At 41.1% G+C, this 22,599-nt stretch overlaps 1 protein-coding gene across 1 annotated transcript in view; it reads right to left on the minus strand.

The window, feature by feature from the left end:
* The window catches only part of RHOBTB3 (Rho-related BTB domain containing 3), a 138,497-nt gene that overhangs the window by 617 nt on the left and 115,281 nt on the right, over positions 1–22,599 (minus strand). The window contains 5 exon segments of the mRNA XM_014954785.1: positions 1,773–2,042; positions 2,045–2,078; positions 2,080–2,120; positions 2,923–3,028; positions 4,791–4,945. Coding sequence (XP_014810271.1) covers positions 1,773–2,042; positions 2,045–2,078; positions 2,080–2,120; positions 2,923–3,028; positions 4,791–4,945 — 606 coding nt within the window.

Below are 22,599 nucleotides of genomic sequence, written 5' to 3' on the forward strand. Positions count from 1 at the left end.
TCTTGTTTTCAGAGTCAAAGCCATGATATTCTCTTAGGTGTCTCAATAGCTTTCTTGGAACCGCTAAAAGCGTTGGCTGGTGTTAAAACGAACGTAGTTTATCCTTATACATTTTGCTGGAGTTAATCTCAAAGACACTATGGGGCTTTTTGATAACCTTCTGCTCTGATCCCCAGGGACATGCAGCAAGAAAGAGTCAGAGATGGATAAAGCTCAGGGTGAAACACAAGTCAGCACAGCACTGGAGGAAAGAAAAGGCTGAAAGAGCACACACAGCGTATGACGTTTTTAGCTCTACCAGCTCCTATGTGTACCGTAGGGATGGTGTTTATAACCTTGTGGGCATAATGTCATGGTCCTGAAAGGCTGAAAACAACAACATTGGCTCATGACCTGTCCTCAATCCGTGTCTGAAGTGTCTTTGAAAGACCTCTTCCTCTCTCAAAGGTACCAAAATGCGCAGTCACTTCTGGCAATGCCCTTTAGGTGGGGAGCTGAGCAGAGTTTCAGCTACTGCTGTGCAAAGTTTCCCACTTTTTTGGCTGACATAAGCAAAAGTAAAATTAATACACAGAAGGCAGCAGATGCACTTAACCTTTCATCTGCTGAAATTCCAGGTTTAATCCCGTGTTAATGTCACCAATAAATAAAAAATATCAGTCCATTCACGCTGAAAAACGTCTATATCTGTTCTTTATGTTTGACACTGCTTTGGAAGGAACTGAAGGAGATTCAGGGATTTTCAGTGACAAACTAATTGAAAAATTAAAGAGTCTCCTTTATGTCTTCACAAGCCAGTGTTCATGTCTTGGCCAGTAAGGCAGAAATCCTTTTCACATGTCAGGCAGCTTATCAGTCTACAGAGATTGGGTAAGCTTTTTTATGGATGCAGCTGTTACAATAGAATTATTTGGGGCTTTTTTCAAATTACAGTTAAAATCAGAATGCATTATTAAAAAGCCATCTAATCCTCTCAACAAATAAAATATATATTCTTATATACTGACAGCTTGCAAAATATTTTATAAAGGTACTTAAAAAAATACAAAAAATTCTCTTTAATCTGAGGATTCTTAAGCAACTTTTAAAAAGATAGAAAAAATAATAGTGCTATTTTAATAGCCAGCTAGGTTCAGGTAGGCGAGGTCACTGCCTGCACTGAATTGGTAGCAAAAGATGTGTGATGTGTCAGAGTCCCCTGTGCTCTAACCAGCTATCCCTGTTTTATCTTCAGCAGCACCATACCTGGAAGAGAAATTTCTTGGGTCTTCTTAAGTAACCCTGCACTCTCATCCATGTGTTTAGAACATGCAACCATTTAAAATATTTTAGAAGCTCAAAATCTACAATTATCTCAAACTCTAGATTTTTTTGGCAAAGCTTTTGAAAATCGCAAAACCACAGAATGGTTGGGGAGGGAAGGGTCCTCTGGAGATGATCTAGTCCAACCCCTCTCCCAAAGAAGGTTCACCTAGAGCAGATTGGTTAGCTGACTGATGTTATCTTGTGGACTTGGTTCAGTGAAATACTTCACTTGATTTGTGTTCATTGGATCTGGAATGACAGCTCATTTAGTTTTTTTTCAATCTAGGCGAGGGGCTTCTTTCATAGAGACATTGTTCACCATAGTCGCAAGCACGAAGTAGATGTAGCACCGTGGCAGAACATGATACCTACATGAACAGCCAGGGCTGTTCCTTAGGGCCGTGCTCCTCCTTTGCAGGGCATCGGCTGTAAGAGAAATGAGCAGCCAGACCCATTCTGGGGGGTACCTGAATAGATAAAGTGGAGGATGTCCAGCAGCCAAGAGCAGAGGACAGCATCCCTCACCACCACCCTCATGGGTGGGATGCTGGGTGGGACACTGCAGATGGCCCCCACCTCTGCTGTCAAGGGGCTCTGTACCATGCACACGATGGAGGTGTCACAGATGTCGGTGGGGCTCTTCACCTCGAAGAGCAGCATGAAGATGTAGCTGGTGGAGCAGAGGATGACCTTGTAAGCCTCCACCACCATGCTGAGGTCTTTCACGGCAAAATGTTACACCCACAGCAGCAGAGCAGGTTGTGCAGGTCCACAATCATAGTGCCAGGCTTCGCCCTTCAAAATCAGCATTTTTTCTGCAAAAGATAATGACTTGGGCTGTAGAACTGAAGCAAGAGCTAACCACAGAACAACTCTTCACAGAGACCTGATCAAACGAAGGGCAATTTTTCAAAAAAGAATTCGAGAAGAAAATCTCTTGTATGCTGTTTGGATCCATTTAGTAAAATACTCTAAAAATGGAAATACTTAGTACAGAAAAATAAGAAAGATAAGAAATACTTAGTTTAGTAAAAAGTGTCCATCTTTTTATGAAATAATTTTTGACATTTACATTTGAAAGAAAACTTGCCTATGAATCCCAAACCTAAAGTATCTGAGCAAATTTCTAGTACGTGTGAGAAGAGACAACCATGTATTTAGAGGTAAATATATGTCAGTAATTATTTCACTGAGCCAGCGCATCAGATGCTCAGAAATCATGTGCAGGGGTGTACACTTCTCCCTTGTTTTATTTGCAGCAAACAAAAATATTACTTGATATTACAGAATAATAAAGTTTGACTTCTATAATTTGTCTGTAAAGCTTTTCTGTAAAGCTTTTATTAATTTGCCTTTGCATTATTTCATCAAGTGCACCAGAAAACCACTCCTGTTATTTTTGCGTAAAATAAATCAGAAGTCCGTAGCAATGTTACTTATTGCTACACCATTCTCCCCAAATTAATTAAACCATCACTAAAAGATGATGCAACTAGAGCAAGATAACCAGAGTAGCTGATGACAGCACAGCCCACAGTCATGATTACAAAATGCTAATTGTGCAAAGAACGTGGCACACATAATGAACGATACTGGAGACCAGACGTCAGCGAGCACCTGGCTGCTTGAGCTGAGGTGGTTGAACTTAATGGCACTTCTGCATCTTTTCTTCATTGTTTTCAGAAAACTTCTGATTCAAACTTTGGATCATAAAATATTCCAGCTAAAACATGAAGTGTTATCTTTAAAAATATGCTAGTTATTTAAGAACAACCTAGACATCAAACCATGGGGAACAAGCAGGTGCTGTGTGCAGGACTGAGGCTACTGTGAACAGTCATCCAGGTCACCGGGTCCCAACGCTCCTTTACCTGGAGAAGGCACCACATTTAGGTGGAATTAGCACAATTTAAAAGACTCTTTATTCAAATGACGGTGCGTAATTCTCTTGTATTTAATCTTCCCGGAAACGACAGGCACAAAGATAATCATTTTACCAACTTCCATAGATGCTAATTACAGAATTACAGAGAAGAATAGCACTTGATGGATAATGATCAGGTGCAAGTGCTGGAAATAGCAAAACCGTAACAAAAGCTTACAACTAACTGCCACCTCCATGTCGTCATGTCTTCTGAGAGAGTGCCGTTACATGGTGGTACATGGGGGCACTGTTTTTTTCACAAGTGTCATCACTGCAATAAAAACGGTGCTGAGGGGAAGCGCTCCCTTGTAGAGGAGTGAACAGCCACAAGTGGTGGTTCAGTTCCAGTTAATGCATGTCTCAAATGCTTCTGTCACCCAGGGCATCATTGTAGCTTTCATATAGTGCTTTCTAGAAACTAGAAATGTAACTCCAGCTGGACCAGATGTTGAGTGAATTCCTTGGTTTTAATTGGGAATGAAGGGATCCAGTAAAAACTGCCTAACTGTTGTGCCAGGTATTCCAAGTGTCTATGAAATCCTATGGAAACACACTGTACTTACACACCAGGGGCAACAACAGCACAGACTATGTGAAATTACTGCCAAAATAATGGCATTTTTTTGTTCAAGCCCCAATGCTACTGGGAAAGTAACCAAAAGGTTCAAAAAAGACTGTATTTAGAAACTGTGCAGTGGTCTTCACTGTCTCCAGGAGAGTGAAAAAAGAACAAGCTCATTAGACGTGGGACATTTTAACAAGTCTCTCAGCTTCTGCCTCGCTCTGTTTCACTGCGTCTGACCCCAGGCTCTGATCAGGACTGCAAACTGTGTCACGGCTGTGAACTGAGTGACCACAAGAACATGCTAAAAAAATCAGAGAATTCAACAATTTTACCTGTCTCACATTAGACGTAGAACAGCTGTGAGAGTAAGCAATTAAAATTTAAAATATCATATTATGATGGAATAATTCAGCTTGGAAGGGACCTGTGGATGTGTCCCACTCAGGGCATCGGATTAAGACGTCTTCAGAGTGGGATGGGGTTGTCAGGTGCCTCGTCCAGCTGTGTTATGTTTATCCCATCCCAGCAAGACAAAAGGACAGGAATAGAGGGGGGAAATTCTTGCAGTGTGTACTGTGACTTTCCTAAAACTTCCTAGAAGGTACTTAAAACTGGAGCAACCTTGGTACTGTCAATTCAGCTAGAATCATAGAATCACAGAATGGTTTGGGTTGGAAGGGGCCTCAAAGATCATCTGGGCCCCTGCTCTGGGCAGGGACACCTCCCACCAGACCAGGTTGCTCAAAGCCCCATCCAGCCTGGCCTTGAACACCTCCAGGGATGGGGCATCCACAGCTTCTCTGGGCAACCTGTTCCAGTGTCTCACCACCCTCACAGAATTTCTTACTTATATCTCATCTAAATCTCACATTGGTGGGATATTGCCCTCAGTGGGAGGGCTCTTGGGGTGCCACTGCTTGCTCTCTGAAGCCCTGACACGGGCCATGCACCTCCCATGCATGCCACCCGGCTTTCAGCCCAGGGTTCCTCACTCACCACTCCTCCAACATGCTTCTGGATGCAGAAGTTGTTAAGAGTGTGCAATTTGAGGTAAGTGGCTCCTAGTTTCTTGGCAAGCTGAACCCCCTCAGAGGTGGTGACACACAGGTGCCTCCTGTCCGAAGTGCACAGGGGGCAAGTGCAAGTCACTCCTGGTGTAAAAAGTCATGCAAGAAAGTAATTTTTTCAAATAATACAGAATATTTAGCTTCCTAAATAATTGTAAAGTTATAGTATTTAGAAAAGAGCAGAAAGAGAAATGGAAACAGTCATTTTATATCTAGAAATCTGTAATTACTGTAAAAAACCCCTTATTAATCAGTTCAAAATCTTAGCTGTTGTACAAAGCTCATCTTAATTCATTAGCATTAATTTACATTCAGTTTTGCTAAGGCTGAAAGGTCAAGTGTGACTTCCAGAAGCTAGGTTTGGCTAAGAGCCCCAGTACCCTCATATGCACCAGTGTTGTACTAGCCTGTGGGTGTTACCATTCATTAATCTAGCCTTAAATATGTTTAATTGCTGTGGCCTGCCCATGCAGGAAGCACGTGCAGTCATGGAAGGAGAGAATTTCCACTGCAGCCCCAACTGTTAGAAACATGTAGGTACTGCAGAATGTGATTCATTTACACATATGTCACATGATTTAATTTTTTTTAAAGCTAAAATGGGTATTTCTGAAGATTATGCCAGTTGACTGATACAAATCTCTTAGCCACCTGGCTCACCTTTGCTTAATGCCTGTAAGGACGTGGCGGCCGTGGACCTGCTTTCAAATGTGCTAATTGTGCTCTACATTAATTTCCTCTGCTCAGACCTATGGATAACATGAAATAACAGTGCCTTTTAAAAAATTTATTTATTTATTTTGGCAATCCCATTTGCTACTACAGAACATTAAGATCTTTGTAATTTGCATGAGCAAACTGCTGTGTTCACACACACCTCCGAGAAACAAAAAGGTTCTCTGTAAGCACAGCAGTCTGCTCCAGCAGGTCCTAGAGTGAAACTGCCTCTGGAGAGCCTGACTTCTCTCACAGTCACGTCATTTTGGGAGGAATACAGAAAAAAATAAAAGTGGGAAACGCCAGTAGTGGAGTCACTCAGATTGATCATATCCTATGTTTAAATAAAAAGTGTAAGAAAAGGCATTGGGAAGACAAACACCACTTTAGCAGGACCTTACCTTTAGAATGGCAGATTTATCTCCTCTGTGTATGTCAGAGCATCAAAACATTTGATCAGTATCCATGAATTACTAAAGGGAAGACAATAAAGATTTAATTGTTATAGAGTTCTTTAACAGTTCTTTCTCAATCACTGAGCAAAAAGACATATATGTAAACGCTGGCAAACCTGACATTATGTCCACGAAAGACATGCTTTATATAGCTTAGTACTTCTTTCTATTATTTCTAAATAAATATTTCTATTTATTATAAAATAAATTCTGCATCTATATCCATCATGTCCCTGACTCATAGCAGGCGGGGTGTCAGAAACACTTGTTTTAGTCAAATTTATAAAGTAAAAGACAACTCACAGGCTCAAGTTTTACATTTGCTGCCTTAGGAAAAGATAAAGTTTTAAAAATCAGGCCCCATGACTAAATAGATCACATGAAAATAAACAAAAGAGCATTGCAAAATATCTGGAAATACAGAATAAAGGTTTTATGTTTGTTCTATTAGTATCTGAGACATTCTCTTTGAATTTTATTCCCCTGATGTAAGCAGACCTGGCTTACTAAAGTCTATCCAAACTATGAACAAGCTCACCTCACTTTAAAGCTGTTGTTGCTGCTGCTGTTTAATTACTATCAAAATCACAGTCCCATGACTGTGTAAGGACCAAGAGAACTTGCACGTGTCCAGCAGCCGATGAGGGTGACACAACCCAACAACTCATGACATCCAATTTCTGTTACTGTTGTGCAGTTTCCTTATGCCCTCACGTATTTTACTTAACACCCCTAAAAGCCCATTCTTGAAGATGGATGCGACATTTAAAAACACAGACAAGCACATATTTGTAGAGGTCTTGTTGCAGTTATTTTCATTTTGCATCAAGTGCAGCATAGACTGCTCAAGTTGCTGCTCTGCACCGGGAAAATCCTCCAAAAAATGTCTGCAACAGTAGAGGGTTATTTGCACAAGGCATCATTGAGACAGAGCATTACCACTTCTAGGGAAGGTTTCGCGCAAAAAAGACAGAAGGAATTTCTTTAGATGATGAACAACAGTTCAGATACAGGAATAATGTTAATTCACAGCTCCATCTATGAAATTTATGTAGCAGCTACTCCTCCCGTGCTTCCTGCTCTTGTCATTTCCCAAAACAGCTGCTGACAAAAGGAAAAAGCAACTGCCGAGCTAAGGTTATTATGATATGTCCTTCTTAATTATAATTATACTCCTGTCGCTATTCCTCTCAGAACTGATTAGAAAAAAAACTTCCTTTCCTTGCATGTCTCCATTATGCACGTCTCATAATATATTCTTTCCATTTGTAAATCATACTTCTCAAGCATTAACATTGAAAATAAAGTCTTCAGAGGCAATAAAGACCTGATTTTCCTACAAAATCACATGACCCTTAGAGAGGAGAATATTTGCTTTGTTAAAATAATTCATGAATGCCTTTATGGAGTGGCAGTGAAATCCACTGTGCTCTTGCAATGCCCATACTATTTCTAAAAGCTGGTCATAAATGTCTCCATGTCCACTCAGCCCAGCTCTTGGTCTGGGGCAGCAGCAATAGCAAACGCTCTTTGGGGGGACAAGGGAACCTGGCCACCCCTAAGGACAGTCCCCCTGGGATTCCCTGGCATCCAAGAAGACTGCACTGGGAAGGCTCATCTCTGTCTAAGCATGCATTTACAGACCCCTCTTCCATTAACAGACCCTTCTTTCCAGTGATGCTTCTCACTCACCAGAGCCTTTCCTCCATTTTTCCAGGGTTTCTCTGCAACCTCTAATCAGTTCAGCCCACAGAAGAACAAATTTTGCTGTGCATAACTCACTAGATCCCCTGAACTTACTCAGCTAATTAAACCTGCAGCATAGAAGGAAGTATCATCTTGAGAAGTTAGGGGAATTCAGACCACAACGGTAGAATACCACTTTTGCTTTTGACTCAAGGCTCTCCAAAACAGCTTTAACTGGTTGAACTGACCCAGAAACAAAATCAATAAGGGCTAGCATATTCCTGTATTGTCCTCTCATAAAGTAATGTAATGATATTTGTAAAAAAGCAAAAGTAAAGAACACAGTAGGGAAAATAATTTACCATGATATGATCACTTGTTGTCAGCTGCCAACCTGAGACAGCCAACCTAAAAAATGAGAAAGGACAATATACTAAAAACCAAAAAGTTTACAGAAAAATGAAGTTTAGAAAAGAAAAAATAAAAGCTATGGTTTTGTACTAAAGTAGTAATGTGACTGGATTTCTAAAAATAACAAAAAAAATTTAAAAGTGGACCAGATTTCTTTAGCTTCAGACATGTCAAGGGACAGCCAGCCCTTGAGCACAACTTGATCATTAGCAACTGATCATCTATTAAAATCACAATATTCAGCATTGATTTTAGCACACATATACATTTTCCCTGGTTCTTTATATCTTTATATTCTTTATATGTCCTCTCATCCTGGGTTTGCATTTTTTATCACAGTGTTTTCCAGATACATGGATCAACGGATGTGGGTCCACTCGTGTATCTGTCCCCCGTGTGTGTAAGATTCCAGCACGCAGCTTTGCAAATGCAGTGCAGGAGACATCAAGCCATAGCTATATACCCAGTGACTGACCCACGGAGATCAATGTGGATTTAGAAACGGTGACGGCTGACAATTATGCTCTACTACTATTCCTACTACCCTGTGTCATCTGTGTTAATGATAACATCATCCTCAAAGTCAGCACACCCATCCTGCACCCTGCAACAGCCATGGGAAATGGAGCTTCTCACCACATGCTGCTGCTGTTTTACCTTTGCCAAGAAGCCTTGCTTCCTGTCTTTGCAGTCTGGTAGCCACCTTTGGTCACCCTCAGCTTAGAACATACCCTACTCTCGTGTCAGTGCTGCTGGTGTTTCACCAACCACGTGCCCAGCAGGATGATGCCACCACAGCAGCCTTCACTGCATGGTCCAGACCTTTCATGTTTCTCCAACCCATCAGAGCATGAGCGCTTCAGCAAATCCTGAAAAACCTTTCTGCAGCCCTTTCAAAGAGATATATAGTATGTAGTAAGATGACCAATATCATAGAATATCATAGAATCATGAAAAGGTTTGGGTTGGAAAAGACCTTAAGGACTATATAGTTCCAATCCCCCTGCCTTGGGCAGGGTCACCTCCCACTGAGATCAGGTTACTCAAAGCTCCATCCAGCCTGGCCTTGAACACTTCCAGGGATGGGGCATCCACAGCTTCTCTGGGCAACCTGGGCCAGTGTCTCACCCTTCAGAGTAAAGATTCTTTTCCTAACATCTAATGTAAATCTCCCCTCTTCCAGTTTAAAAGCAGTATGCCTCATCCTACCACTACATGCCCTTATAAAAAGCCCCTCTCCAGCATTGTTGTATGCTCCCTCCAGGTACTGGAAGGCTGCTATAAGGTGTTCCTGGAGCCTTCTCTCCCTCAGGCTGAACAACCCCAACTCTCTCAGCCTGTCCTCATAGGAGAGGTGCTCCAGCCCTCTGATCTTCTCTGCAGCCCTCCTCTGGACATGGTTTCATTTATAACCTTCCCTAAAACAGCCGCTGTACTTTTGACTGCTTTAAATTACAGGCTTCTGCAGCTGCACATTTCAGGGATGCGGAAGGCTGGTTGTGTTCTCAATATTTCTTTTTATGTTAGGCAGCTCAGGATAAGATAAAATTGTGAACGGTCCTTGGGTTATAACTTGAATTTACAATCTTGACAGCTCTGTTCAGGCACAGCGCCAAAAAGCTCTTGGTACATTTAAACAACGATAGGACGAAGTGATATTGTCTCCTAAGGGACAACAGAAAACAACTTGGCCTTTCAGAAATGTTACATTGATGTGCTTTCCCAGGAACATCAAGTCTAAGTATGGCAACCTCCTGGTAAAGTATCTCCAGGGATCTCAATCGAAAGAAAGCTATGATATGATAAAACTGCTGGATGGAATGGAAATAAGGAAAAAGAACAGAAATGGGAAAGCTGATTCTGATTAAATAAACCTTGAATCTGCAGAAATAATTTCTCTATTGGAAAAAGGATTCTTTGTTCATTAAATAACTGAAGGGACACTTCTATAGTAATTGTTGTGTGATGTAAGTGCATGATGGACCTTTAGTGTAATCTAAAATTTGTCATTGTCAGATAATACCAATGAATTTGTCATTCTTTATTTTTATAGCAGTCATTTCAGTTCCATCTCGGGCAAAATGAACATCAAAATCCAATCTCGTAAGTTGTGCCGCTGTATCAACAGTGAAAGGCTAAACAAGGAAAATGTGGGCTGAATAAAGCAGACAGTTCACATAAAAAGAGGCACAGGTAAGACTGAAGTGCTCAATCCTGTCTTTGCCTCAGTCTTCACTGATGGGGTCTCCAGAGACAGGATTCAAGGAGGAGGAGAACAACCATCAAGTGGATGAAAGTTGATTCAGCGATGCAAGCTGCAAGCAGCGATACAAATTCAAGCCATGCAAAGCCATGGGACTCCACAGACTGCTGAGTGCTGAGAGAGCTGGCCAATGTCGACGTAAGGTGTCCCTCAAGCATCTTTTAAAGTCTGTGGAAATTGGGAGGAGATTCCCAATGACTGGAGGAATGCAAATCACACCTGTCTTCAAAAAGGAGAGGAAAGATGATCTGGGGAACTTCAGACCAGTCACATTCACTTTGTTCCCTGAGACAATCATGGCACATCCCTGGGTACATGAGGGAGAAGAAGATGATTTGGATAGTCAGCACAGAATCATAGAATCATATCATTGTCTAGGTCAGGAGGGACTTTTAAGATCATCTAATCCAACCATCAACTTAACTCTGATAAAAACCATCACTAAACCATGTCACTAAGCACTATGTCAACACGTCTTTTGAACACCTCCAGGGATGGTGCCTCAACCACTTCCCTGGGCAGCCCATTCCAATGCTTAATTTTAGTGTAAAAAAATTTCCCAATATCCAATCTGAACCTCCTCTGGTGTAACTTGAGGCCATTTCCTCTTGTCCTATAGCCTGTGACTTGGGAAAAGAGAAAACTTTCACCTCCATACAGCCTTCTCTCAGGGGTGAATCATGCCTGAACCAGCTTATGTGATAAAATGATCAGATTTGTGGGCAAGCAGAGAACAGGGGATATAATTTACATTGGATTTGGCAAGGCTTCCAACAGTCTCCTGCAATGTCCTTGTATCCACATTAGACATTAAAGTCAGGGTGGATGTTCCACCAGGTGGGTAAATACCTGGTTGGTTGGTTAGTCAAGCTCAGAAGTGGTGGTCACTGGGCCTTATCTGCCTGGCAGCTGATGCCCCATGAGGTCCTGCAGGATCTGCTCTGGGGCCTGTCCTGGTTACTGTCTTGAGCGGTGAGCTGGGGGGGTCAAGAAAGGCACTCCATCAGGTTTTCAGGTAACACCAAGGTTATGGGGCTGGGGCTGATCCAGCTGGGAGAAGAGAGAGCTTCTGCCACTCAACAGCACCTTGGTGCTTATGGGTAGTGGGTCAATGAGATGAGGACAGGGACAAGCTCTTTATAGCAGTGTCTGGCTGCTTGTAAGAAACTCCTTTGGCTTTCCAAGGACAATAGCCAAGCCCTGGAGGAGCTGACCTGAGGGCCCTGGGGTCTCCATCCTTGGAAGCTGCACGTCCAGAGCTGAGCTCCTGCTCTGTAGAGGTGGTGAGTGAGTGGTCTCCTGGGGCCCCTGCCTCCTGCTGCTGCCCTGGGAAGCGGGTCTGTGATTTTGTGAAGCAGAGAACCATTGTTTTTTAAAGTGCAGTTGAAGGTTTCACATAAGCACAGCTCTGATTAAGCAGTAGGTGGAATTTTCACAGTCTTTGCTTTACTGAAACATTTTATCATTTTAGGCAATAAATAGGATGAATCAAATCGGTGATCAAAACGCTGTGACTTTGCAGTAGTGAAGACAAGGGCAACCTGCTCTCACATCCTTGCAGCTAACTGCGGTCTGCACGTCAGGGGCCATGGTCTTCGCTTAGACTCATTTACACCTCTGCAAAGCCATTGTAAAAGTGTTACTGTCCTGACTGGTTAGTGGTTTGAATCTACTTCTTGTGAGTGGAAATCACTACCCATAAATTGGAGTTCTACTTTGTTCTCTGGCAACTGTGAAGTGTTAGCAATTTCCAGAAAAAAATACCCCGTTGACAATTTTTTTTTGCTTGCCTAAGACTGAGAGAAGTACGGGTGGATAAAATTCAAAATGTCTTTCTGAAATTAGCCCCTCCACTCCTTTCAGGCTTTTCCAAAGGTGCCAGAACTGTTACCCTGATTTCTGAGTAATTTCCATGCCAATATTTTCCATTCATACTAGTTTTGGTTTTTGAACTATCAGTCTTGCTACATATGTTATTATTCAGCCTTATCTAGACAGAGACTTTTCTATTGTGCAAGGTCTATCCATTTTGATGTACTTTGGAGATTTTTACAGTGGTAGCTATCATACTAAGGAGCAAGCAGAGGCCAGCAGATTGATTTACTATGGCAATAGGAAGGAATCAGATACCGATCGGCCTAACTGAAGGCTCATGCTTCACCCAGCAGGCTTTGGAAGACTACACTGTTATTTCATTTTTTGGCTTGGAATAATATGACAAATGACCTCTTGCCTTTCTTTGTAGTCTCTTTTTTCTCCATTTATTTGTTGCCATTGTGCTCCCATGAATATTTCATCATTATTTCTATAAAACATTGCCCAGCAGGTTACAGGCACATTAGTGTTTGAGAAAGCAGAATCTGTCAGTACCAAGCTTTCAAAGAGGTTTTCCATTCATTCATAGCGGAGGGGTGAGAAGGGTCAGAAGAAGCTCACTGACTTCATGAAGAGATAGAGGAGGAGGTAGTGAAAGAAAATGGAGACAACTGATCATTCTGCAAGCTGTTGTAGGCAATATAACACATGCATGCACACCATTTTTTTCTTGGTTACTGTAATTGTGACACTGTGTTATGTCTTTATAAAACACTCAGGAAAGACACTGCAGATTCATTGACTTCATTGCCTGTGACCAAAAGGAAAAAGACAACGGAAAGAAATCAGCAGCAGGCATTCTGCATACAGCTCATTCAAGCCAGCTGGAGGCGTTGTGCATTGAGTGGCAGACCAGCTCTGGTCAGAATGAAATATGGCTACAATAAGGAACTTGATGAGATCTGGGTTGTGTCAGTCAAGGAGAAGTCATCTGCACATAGCTTTCACATTGTAGTGACTCACTACAGGGTTTGGCTCTGAACAATTCTAGGTATACCATTTCCCAGCTTTCATACTCCCAAAGGGGTTTAAAGCCTGAATATTAAGGTACATTACTGAGAAAAAATATTTTTTGAGCTCAGTTCTATGCTTTGCAAAATACTATTTTTTTTCTTTATGTTTTGGAGGCTATGAATATTCTTAAATTCTGTGGCTATAAACTGGCTGGCTGATGGAGAAGAAATTCTGACATAAAGTGGGAAAAAAAGGTAGAATATTTGATAAGGAGTAGGGAAAGGAAGAATTTGAGCTTCATTTGGACAGAAGAGTTGACAGGTAGCTGCAGGGCAGTGTGGTTCTTTCAAATTGATGCTGGTTTTGAAATGGGTGTATTATTTTTGGTATTGCAATGGTGCAAGTGTTCCTCAACAACAGGAGCTCCAGTTCTACTTAAGTGCAGGAGGGTTTTTGTGTGTTTAGTTGGGATGATTCCCAGGCCTGGTGTCAGCATCCCATTGCTTATTCCTGACTGAAAAGGTGGATTCTCCTCATACATTTCTACTGGATTAGAACGAGCTTTGGAGCCTGGATCCCAGCCTGCCATTGCCTCTGTTGAATACATGGAGTATATATGTTCTCAGCTTGCATAGTATCTGCAGGAAGACCTCTATTTGCCTTAACATCAAAAGGTACACACAACCTGCCAACCCCATGTGTATAATAAAAAAGTCAAACCACATACACAGTTGTGTCTGCAGAACAACCCTCTCCTGCAGCCAAGGCAAGCAAGATAAAGACAACACAAGATTGTTAAGCCAACTCAAACAGAAGATGAGTTCATAGGGAAGCTAGTGCCACTTTTAGAAATGCTTCAACTTCCTAATGCAGTGCCAGTTCACTTCTTGCAAATATCAGTCACAGCTTAATATCTGGCACCTGTTATTTCAGATGGGTTAGTTAAGTTTCAGTGGCTTTGTAAGGCAAAGCTTTCTAATGTAATTTAAGACCTACCTGTGGCCAAAAGACATGGGCTCTTCCTCCCAGGTTTGCTCTACACATTGACAAGAAATATTCATCCCTGCTTCACACTGTGAAGTATCTGTATGCAGCTATTTACCTTCCTGTGGCATCTTGCAAATCAAGACCAGATATATAGGGAAGAACAAAACTCCACAAAGCACAGTGGAAAGATGGTCTTCGTCCCAGAAAGAACCAACTTTCTCCTTGCACTGTCTGTGGGGCAACACAGTGCTGGGCCTGCCACCATCAGACAGTCCAGGCTTAGCCAAACAGAAACTGAGCACTTGCCTTGCCTGAATTGAAGACTGCAGATGTGCTGCAATAACTGAAGGGGGTTAGAACAGGTAACAGCTGTGTAGACAGAAGATACTGAATAACCCCTTTAAAAAAAAAAAAAAAACAGTATAAAAAGGGTGGGATAAATCCTCCACTGGTGCAAAATGATATAACATCATTTGAAGGCAACGGACTTTCATCAAATGCCTGCTCTTAGGAAAGAGATGACAAATTCAAAATATACCTCTATTCTGTGGTGTCTCTCATGATCAATGAGTAATTCCTTACAGTGGGTGCAAAATAACAGAAGAAAGCTGCTTTCTCCCCCAGTTTTCATGGAGCATTGTCCAATGAGACAGCAGCAAAGTACACTCCTGATGCACTTACTACACTCTCCAGTTTTACCCAGTTTTGAGACATTGTCAGTGTTTTGCCCTTCAGCTGTGATGAGCAGTGTTTACTGATGCTGTAGAACCCCACTATTTATATTCCCATCTTATGTCCAGCACCTTATTTGCTGCCTCTTAGAAATACAAGCAGAAAATTATTCTAAAAACTTAGCTGACTTCTCTATCTCTTGTGCTTTCCATCCAAGTTACATTAACTTGCTTGCAACATATGAGCAGGAAGCATATTCTGAAGCTTCACGGAAATGCAGCAAAGCACTTGGGATCTATAACCTCTGCTGAGGAAAGAGCTGAAATTTGCTGCCAGATCCCTAACAGACCCATTTGTGGATTAGGTGTAGATAATAAGAAAAGAGCACACTCTTCAAGATCAAAACTTATGGTTTATTGAACAACAGAGGAAACCAGTGTCTGCAACCAGGAAACCAGAACCTCGAATATGTTAAGCCAGTACATCCCCCTAAGATGTGTAAGTGTTTTAGACAATCTTTTACACAGTATTCATAACTAGTAGTGTTAAATGGAGCATCACAGAGCATATGTATACCACAGCTTCATCACTGTTGTTAGAACCCGCATCACAAAAGCTGAAAAATTGATGACTCACATGTTGTCCAATTAGTCTGGTGAATTACTTTTTTTTTTGTATTTCACATTCCCAGGAACAATGTGGCCCCAGCTGCTTATGACCAGTGGCAATCTAGCTTTAAAATCAGCGTGTTTTTTAACAACATGCACAAGATTCATGTTTAATTAGGTGGCTTAGTGTTAAAACATTTTATTGTCATGGTTTTATATGAGTTATTCTGAAATTCACTGGGGGGTGAAGCCATAGCACTTCATCTCACTAGCAACTTCAGAAGCTTTGAAGAAGTTATAAAAGACCCCATGAGATTACTCCTTACCTGCACCTCCTGGGGCAGCATAGCTTAAAGTGCTGCAGAAATCCTCTTTATCCAATGTTTTTGGAGACCAGCATCCCCAGCAGGGACGCTGCAGTGTGTTAAAAAGGGAGGCGGTGCTGCTCTCCTTGATCTCCAACTTTCTGGTTGGTTTATGGGAAGCAGGGAATAAGTTGAGCCAATTTAGGCTCTCCTTCTCAGGGAGCCTAAGAAAGAGATACTGCAAAAGACTGCAGCTGGGTGGCTGAAAGAGGAGACAAAGAAGACTTAATAGAAATAACACAGGAAAAGGTGCAAACATTCTCACTGTTCATTTTTCCCCTTTTTCCTCCAAAGGGAATCTGGACATATGGGATGTTCCATGAAATTGGACACAATATATCTAAAGTGAGCAGAAAGGTACAGTTTGTTTTTGAATTCTAACTAATAAATCAAAGCTTCTGAATTTAAAAATATAGAGTTCTCAGAAAGGTTAGACTTTTTTTGGTTGTTACGTGGACAGATACTTGGCAGCTGCTCTTTAGAAATACCTGAAGTGTAGGAATTGAGTGAAATTTAACCAGATGGGGTTAGAAAACCTTCCCTTAGTGGAAAATTATTTTATCACAGTGTATCTTAGAAGTTTGTTTATTAACGTTCATCTGAAGTCTACAGTATTAAACAGGATATTGGTCTAAACATGTCTGAGGTCAGAGTCAGGGTAACATCTTGTATAAAATTGTTCTTTTGATAAATTTGCTGGTCCTGAGACTGCAGGATAAGCATTTTCTCTTTTTAACTGTTTTTAATTTCTGGATAAAAGAGTCAGTTTAGAAACTCACTTGCACAGCAAAATGAAATGCATTTTTCTTGTTGCTCTTCTTTCCGCTTCTCTTATGAAGGAAAAGGACAGAGCAATTTTGCAGTGGAGCAATACCACTGATAATTCAGTTCTCAGAGAGAAGCACTGCATTTCTCAAGTCATCATAAAAATACGTCACAATAACATGGTGTCAACAACACCTTCATGTCTGATATTTTGTAAGGCTAATGTCGGTTCTGATTCTACAGTGTTATTATCTATCTTTACTAGGAAAAAAAAAGGCAGACACACAGGTTACAGATGTTGTAGCATGAAGATTCAAAAGGAAAACATAATAGACGTATGTTGAGACTAACAAGGCTTTTCTTGTTACTCAGATTCCCAGCAGAATTAAACATCCCAGATGGCAGATGTGGATTTGAGTGCTGGCTGTAAATTAGCTACTATTCAAGCACATCTGAAAAGCATCCTGCACCTCTGAACTAAAATGTGTTTTAGAATTGTAAGCTCTTTTTTTCACTCCACTTTCTACATACCCTTTCAGTTTGGGACCTCCCTTTGATAAATACGTTTTCTTGAGCTCTCTGAACTGACAGGAGGGAGAAGGTTTTGCAAATTAGAGGAGATGATAGTGGATCCATCTTAAGGCCATTTTGTCCATCTTTGGGATGACTTTGTTCCCTCTAAACTTAGTGGTAAATCTCCTTCATGGTCAGTCCTGCAGGTTGCCTATGAATCTCAACCCACAACCCAGTAAATCCTTTTCACAGCTTTGTTAATGGACTCATTTATAGAAAAACAAACAAACAAGCCCAAGTCCCAGAGCCCCATAATACAGAGGCCAGGCTGTTCTGTCTGAAAAAACATATGAGCACAATAGGAAAGAAAAGAGACACTTTATGTAGCTTGAATGACCTCTTCTTCTCTGAATTGCAACATTATTGAATGTCTTTCATTACAGAAGAGTTTTGCAGAACACTAACAGGTTCAGACAATACTTCAAAATGGCTTCTCTGCATGCCTTTCTGTACCATTTGTCTATTTATATTTTGGGGAGATAATTACACTGCCACTAAAGTGAGCAGTTGGAGAGGGATTGGAAGGATGAGGTCAGTGGAAGACTTGAACTTGTTTATATGATTGTAAATCTTGAGGAAAGGCTATTAAAATGGAGAGAGGCATGAAAAAAGAAATCGTATTCTACAGGCAATTCATGTCAACATGTTCAGCAAAGTACTGGATCCTCGTGGATTTCAGCGAAGTCTCTTCCATTTGTGAAACTTGGCCCTGAACCACCTCTTCAGCAGGAATCCATAGGACATTTTGGGAAATACTTGGGGCATTTGCCATTTGTCTCTCATGCATCCTAGTAGTACATGTTCAGTAATTATTTCTGTCTTGTTGCAAAGCCCACTCAAGATGATGGAAAGATACCTGTCCACATTGTGAGGGAGTGTTGACCAAGATTTCACTTCAAAAATGACCAATTTCATCTTAGGGCTATGCAATGACACTCTGTATACTTCATGTATATAGCACACACAGTTTATTACTTCTAAATTTTTTTGTGTTTTAGATGGGGAAGTGGAAGGGATAAAGAAGAAGGAAATGAAAAGGACCAAAATCAGAATTCCTGCCGCGCAGTACACAGTACTTTTTCAAAGCAGTAGGTTACCTCAAAAGACTGCTGTTCCCACTGGTCCTAAAGAAACAGAACGATGCAAGATCCAAAAAATAAAATTATTATAGCTCCATAACTGCACCATTCATAACTTCAGTTTCTCACTGAGTGCTGTGGACTGGGCAGCAAGCCCAGCAACAGATGTCTTGCACATCATTGACATATAGTGTGGTGAGACCCAGGATAGAAGTATAATTTTCCAGCAGGAATGCAAAATAATTTTTTGTGCACTCATTTTCTGCAATCCAGAGGACTACATTTTAGAAACAGGAATAGGGCTGCTTTGACACCTGTAAGCTTTAGACGAAGGTCAGGGCTGGGTTGCAGCATTTTGTGTCCAAGACTGGGATGGAGTGACTTCTGACAAGCTGTCCTAGCTGGCAACAGGACATTTATTCTGAAAATAAGTCCCCTCTGCCTTTTTTATTACTTGGATTGTAAATTTCTTTCTAATGATTTTTAAGGACAAAGTCTTCACAGGCATGCATACCAATATTTCTTCTTAGTGGTAACTACTGTGTTAACACCTGAGAGCCTTTTAAGAGGCTTTAACAGAGCATTTATGTGTACAGATATCATGGCTACAGTACAGTGGGAACCTAGTGTGTTCAGTGTGGTAGTAGGCACTGCATTCAGAAGTACTCCTGGGAAATACCCTGGAGCATAAATAATCTCCTTGATTTACAGACAGGATTGTTTAACTCTGCACAATGATATAGATAGAATAATTTTACCCCATGCATTAGACCACATGTGCACACTCTTGATTCATTTCAGTGCAAGATTAAATGAGACCGTCCTTTGCAGCATTCATCCTTAGAATCAGTTTAGTTGTATCTGTATGCAATTAATCTCAAAATCATTGCTCTCGTTGACAAAACTCCCTCCAGACTAGCAGTGCCAAAGCTGGGTGTTTGTAGGGTGTTTTCTGCTATGGTTGTTATCAGCTGTAAGGAGCAAGTACAGGCCTCAGCACTGCATGTTCTTCTCTGTGAGGAAGACAAGGTTACCACAAGAGAATTTAGATCAAGGCTTTTGCATTCAGATTTTTTCTTGAAGTTGCAAGATAGATTAAAAGAACAGGGATGTCTTCCTGAAATTTAGGAAGTCAGGGCAGGGAAAGCTCGGGAATAACCAGCCTCAGGGCCTATTCTTTTTCTCAGCTTTTCTCTTTTTCCCAGAGATGGGAAGAAGGCAATACCACTCTTCTCTGTACATAAGGAGCAGGCTGTGCATTGCTGTGAAGCCATTTGCTCTAGTCTTCCTGCTTGGCATTTTCAAACCCAATTGCAGAAGAATCACAGGTGTGCAGGCCTCTGACTCCCAGTAGCAGGGAAATTAACACAACAAAATTTAGTGCAAGATCTTTTGGAGGAGGAAAGTGATATTTATTTACAAAGTCTTTAAGCAAATTGATTTTATGCATTTGCTCTCCAACACTCATAAATGCATAAACTTCAAAATGTGTGAATCCATGTGGTCTGGACAGAGAAGCCAAGGAATGCTGGCTGTCAGGTCCTCATCAGATTTTTGTGGATGTTCTTGATAGGCGACATCAAGCTAATTTTTGGACATTCCTTTTAGATCCCATACTAACCATAAGTTATTATGAAGCAACCTTTTGCCTTGGGTTTGGGCTTACTTTAGCTTTCATAAATCTTACATCATATTGCTGTCCATTGACTGTTTTTCCTTGTGTGAAGTATGTTTGAGATACCTATTCCTGCTGGTTTAACATGAAAAAAGAGGTATGTGTGATGTGCTGCAGCCTTCTAGCCATTGTCCCGGTGTGTGGATTGCAGGGTCTAAGAGGTCATGAGGAGCACTGGCCTGGCAGTTGTAACAAAAACAGAACTTCCCTCAATTTTGCTGTTGGGAGTGGTGTCCTGGGAGCCATGTTTCTTCTGGTAGTCACATATAGATTGCCACCCATTCTTCACTCATGCTTCTCTACAAGCTGATGTTCTCTGTATCAGAGCAGTTCTGTGTGGTCTGGGAGACTTTAGTGGTGGGTACAACTTTCAAACCTAGTTTTCAGTGGTCCCCTAGGGAAAGAACCTAGGAAAAACATCATTTGAGGCCTTCCTTGTTGAAGATGACTGTGTCAAAACTTTTATTGACTTCCTTGCACGCTATTTCCTTTCCAGAATCTGTAATATATGTTTCCCTATGAAGTAAATCAGGGCTGGGGAGTGCTGGTAATCACAGGACAGGATGGGTATCTATGAGTGCCTCCAAATGCAAGGTAAAGAGGAAATGATGAGAAAAATACCCTGTATTATTGGAGATGGAAAGTAGTTAAAGTTCTCTCCCCACCTGACCTGAGTAGTAAACTATTTTTAGCTGCAGAAGTGTTTGAACAGAAAGAAACAGGGAAACAAAAATCAATGATGAGCTTGTTCTGCATCATGTTCTTGAAGGTAATACATCATATAATACTTTAAGTACCTTTTAAGACTGATCTAGTACATCTCTGAAAAAATGGACTTTTCAAGAGTATGAATCAGACAGATATTATTGGCAAGTACAATTATACACTCACAGGCTGCAACTAGGTCAGAGCCTTTACAAGATCAGTATTGACTTTCTTCTTCTTTCTCCCATGCTGCTAAAAAGCCATCAGTATTGCAGCATTTAACCCATCCTTCCACTCTGCTGGATGTCAGCAAGCTAGTTGGGAAGCATGTCTGGAGAAGAAAAATGTGGAAGTTTGCTCATGTTTATCCTGCCTTCCAGCTGCTACAGTCTTACCTGGTGCAGCTACTGTGCCTGCAGTTGGTTGTTTTAAAAATCAGCTTTCTAATGTGAGCCAAAGTCTTCTTATTTGGCTGCAGAAGAAATAGATCAAGGTTTCTCAGATTTCTGACACTTCCAACACTTCTCTTCACCAAACTGTAGTGGGTAATAAGTGATTACTCTCATCTTTCACTGCTGAACAATAGATTTCCTGCAGACTGTAGTCTGGGCTGAATTCTTGACAATATGACTGAAATCTTTCATGGCTTTTAGCAAATCTGGGTTCAGTTATGATGTCTGGGTTCCTCTGCCAGGATTGGCAAGGATTATCAAGGGTATTAAAGTTTTGTCTGGGTCTATCTTCAGCGTTGATATCTGTGCATCCAGTTGTTAAGTAGGCTTTGTGGTAAGTTGGTGCAATGTTGAAATAAGGCCAAAAGAGATGTTTGTTAAGGGAAGTGTTGTCATTTGTAAGACTGACTCATGGAAATGGAAAACACATGTAAGCTTACAGTTGAACTCCCCCTTACTCAGTGCTGAGGCAGGCATGGAAAACTTGGACCTAGAGACTGGGAAAAGCCATTTCAGGTTGAACAATATTAGTAGGATGAGTAGTTGTGATGGATTAGTGATTGTGGAAGAGGAAGATTATCAACTTCTAGAGGAAAGAGAGTAAGAAAAAGTAAAGATCTAGGGAGGAGAGCATACAGTAACTTCAGATGACTCATCCACTGGATAATTCTGGGATGACATTCCACTTTCCTAGTTTTTCCATCCATACAATGCAGATAGTAAGGACTTGATAAGGTACTGCAAATAAAAGAAGCTAGAGAAGAACAATTTTTTCTTTTCTTCAATAATTCATTTGGTTGTTGAACTCTAGTGCTTCTGATCTTTAAATCTGGGCATGGCATGTAATAGACTCCTAACACTCTGAGAACTTGGAAAAACCCCACACCTTAGTATTGGGTTGCCAAGAGGTGCTTCTACTCTTTTGATATCTTTTTAAACAGTTGGCTTTTATATGCTTATGTTGGCAGATGAACTTGTTAGAGTCTATCTTAGTTCATCCTCTTAAGAGATTTTGTTTAACTTGAAGAGGTGATGGTTTAAAAACCATCCAATATTTAATAATAATTAAACCAGATCAAAACTCATGTTTACATGGCTAAACTCTCTTTTGGTTGTCCCTTTACTGTATTTTCGAATGGCTTCTTCCTGAAGCAATGCACAAAGTTTGCCTGCTAGGAGCTAGGTGTCACCAGAAAAAAAAGTGTGCCAGATAATGTCTTGACAATTAAACAGAATGAATGTACACATGACGGTCCATAAGCCTATCCTCTGTCCCTCTTTCGGTTACTGATATGGTTGTAGCCAAAACCAGCAGAGTCCTATAAATTTCATGGAGGTAGATTAGTTTGGTAAATGGAAAGACACTGTGGATCCCCTCGTGGAAAGAAAAAACAGAAGGTGAAATTTGAACCTATAGGCCAGAGCAGGTACACTGGAAACATGCGTGGGGCAAGCGCCTAAGCCACCGTGAGCCTAATTCCTGAGTTGTGGCTTCT

This window comes from Calidris pugnax, unplaced genomic scaffold, assembly GCF_001431845.1.
Source record: "Calidris pugnax isolate Ruff unplaced genomic scaffold, ASM143184v1 scaffold157, whole genome shotgun sequence".
In the NCBI taxonomy this organism is placed as follows: Eukaryota; Metazoa; Chordata; class Aves; order Charadriiformes; family Scolopacidae; genus Calidris; species Calidris pugnax.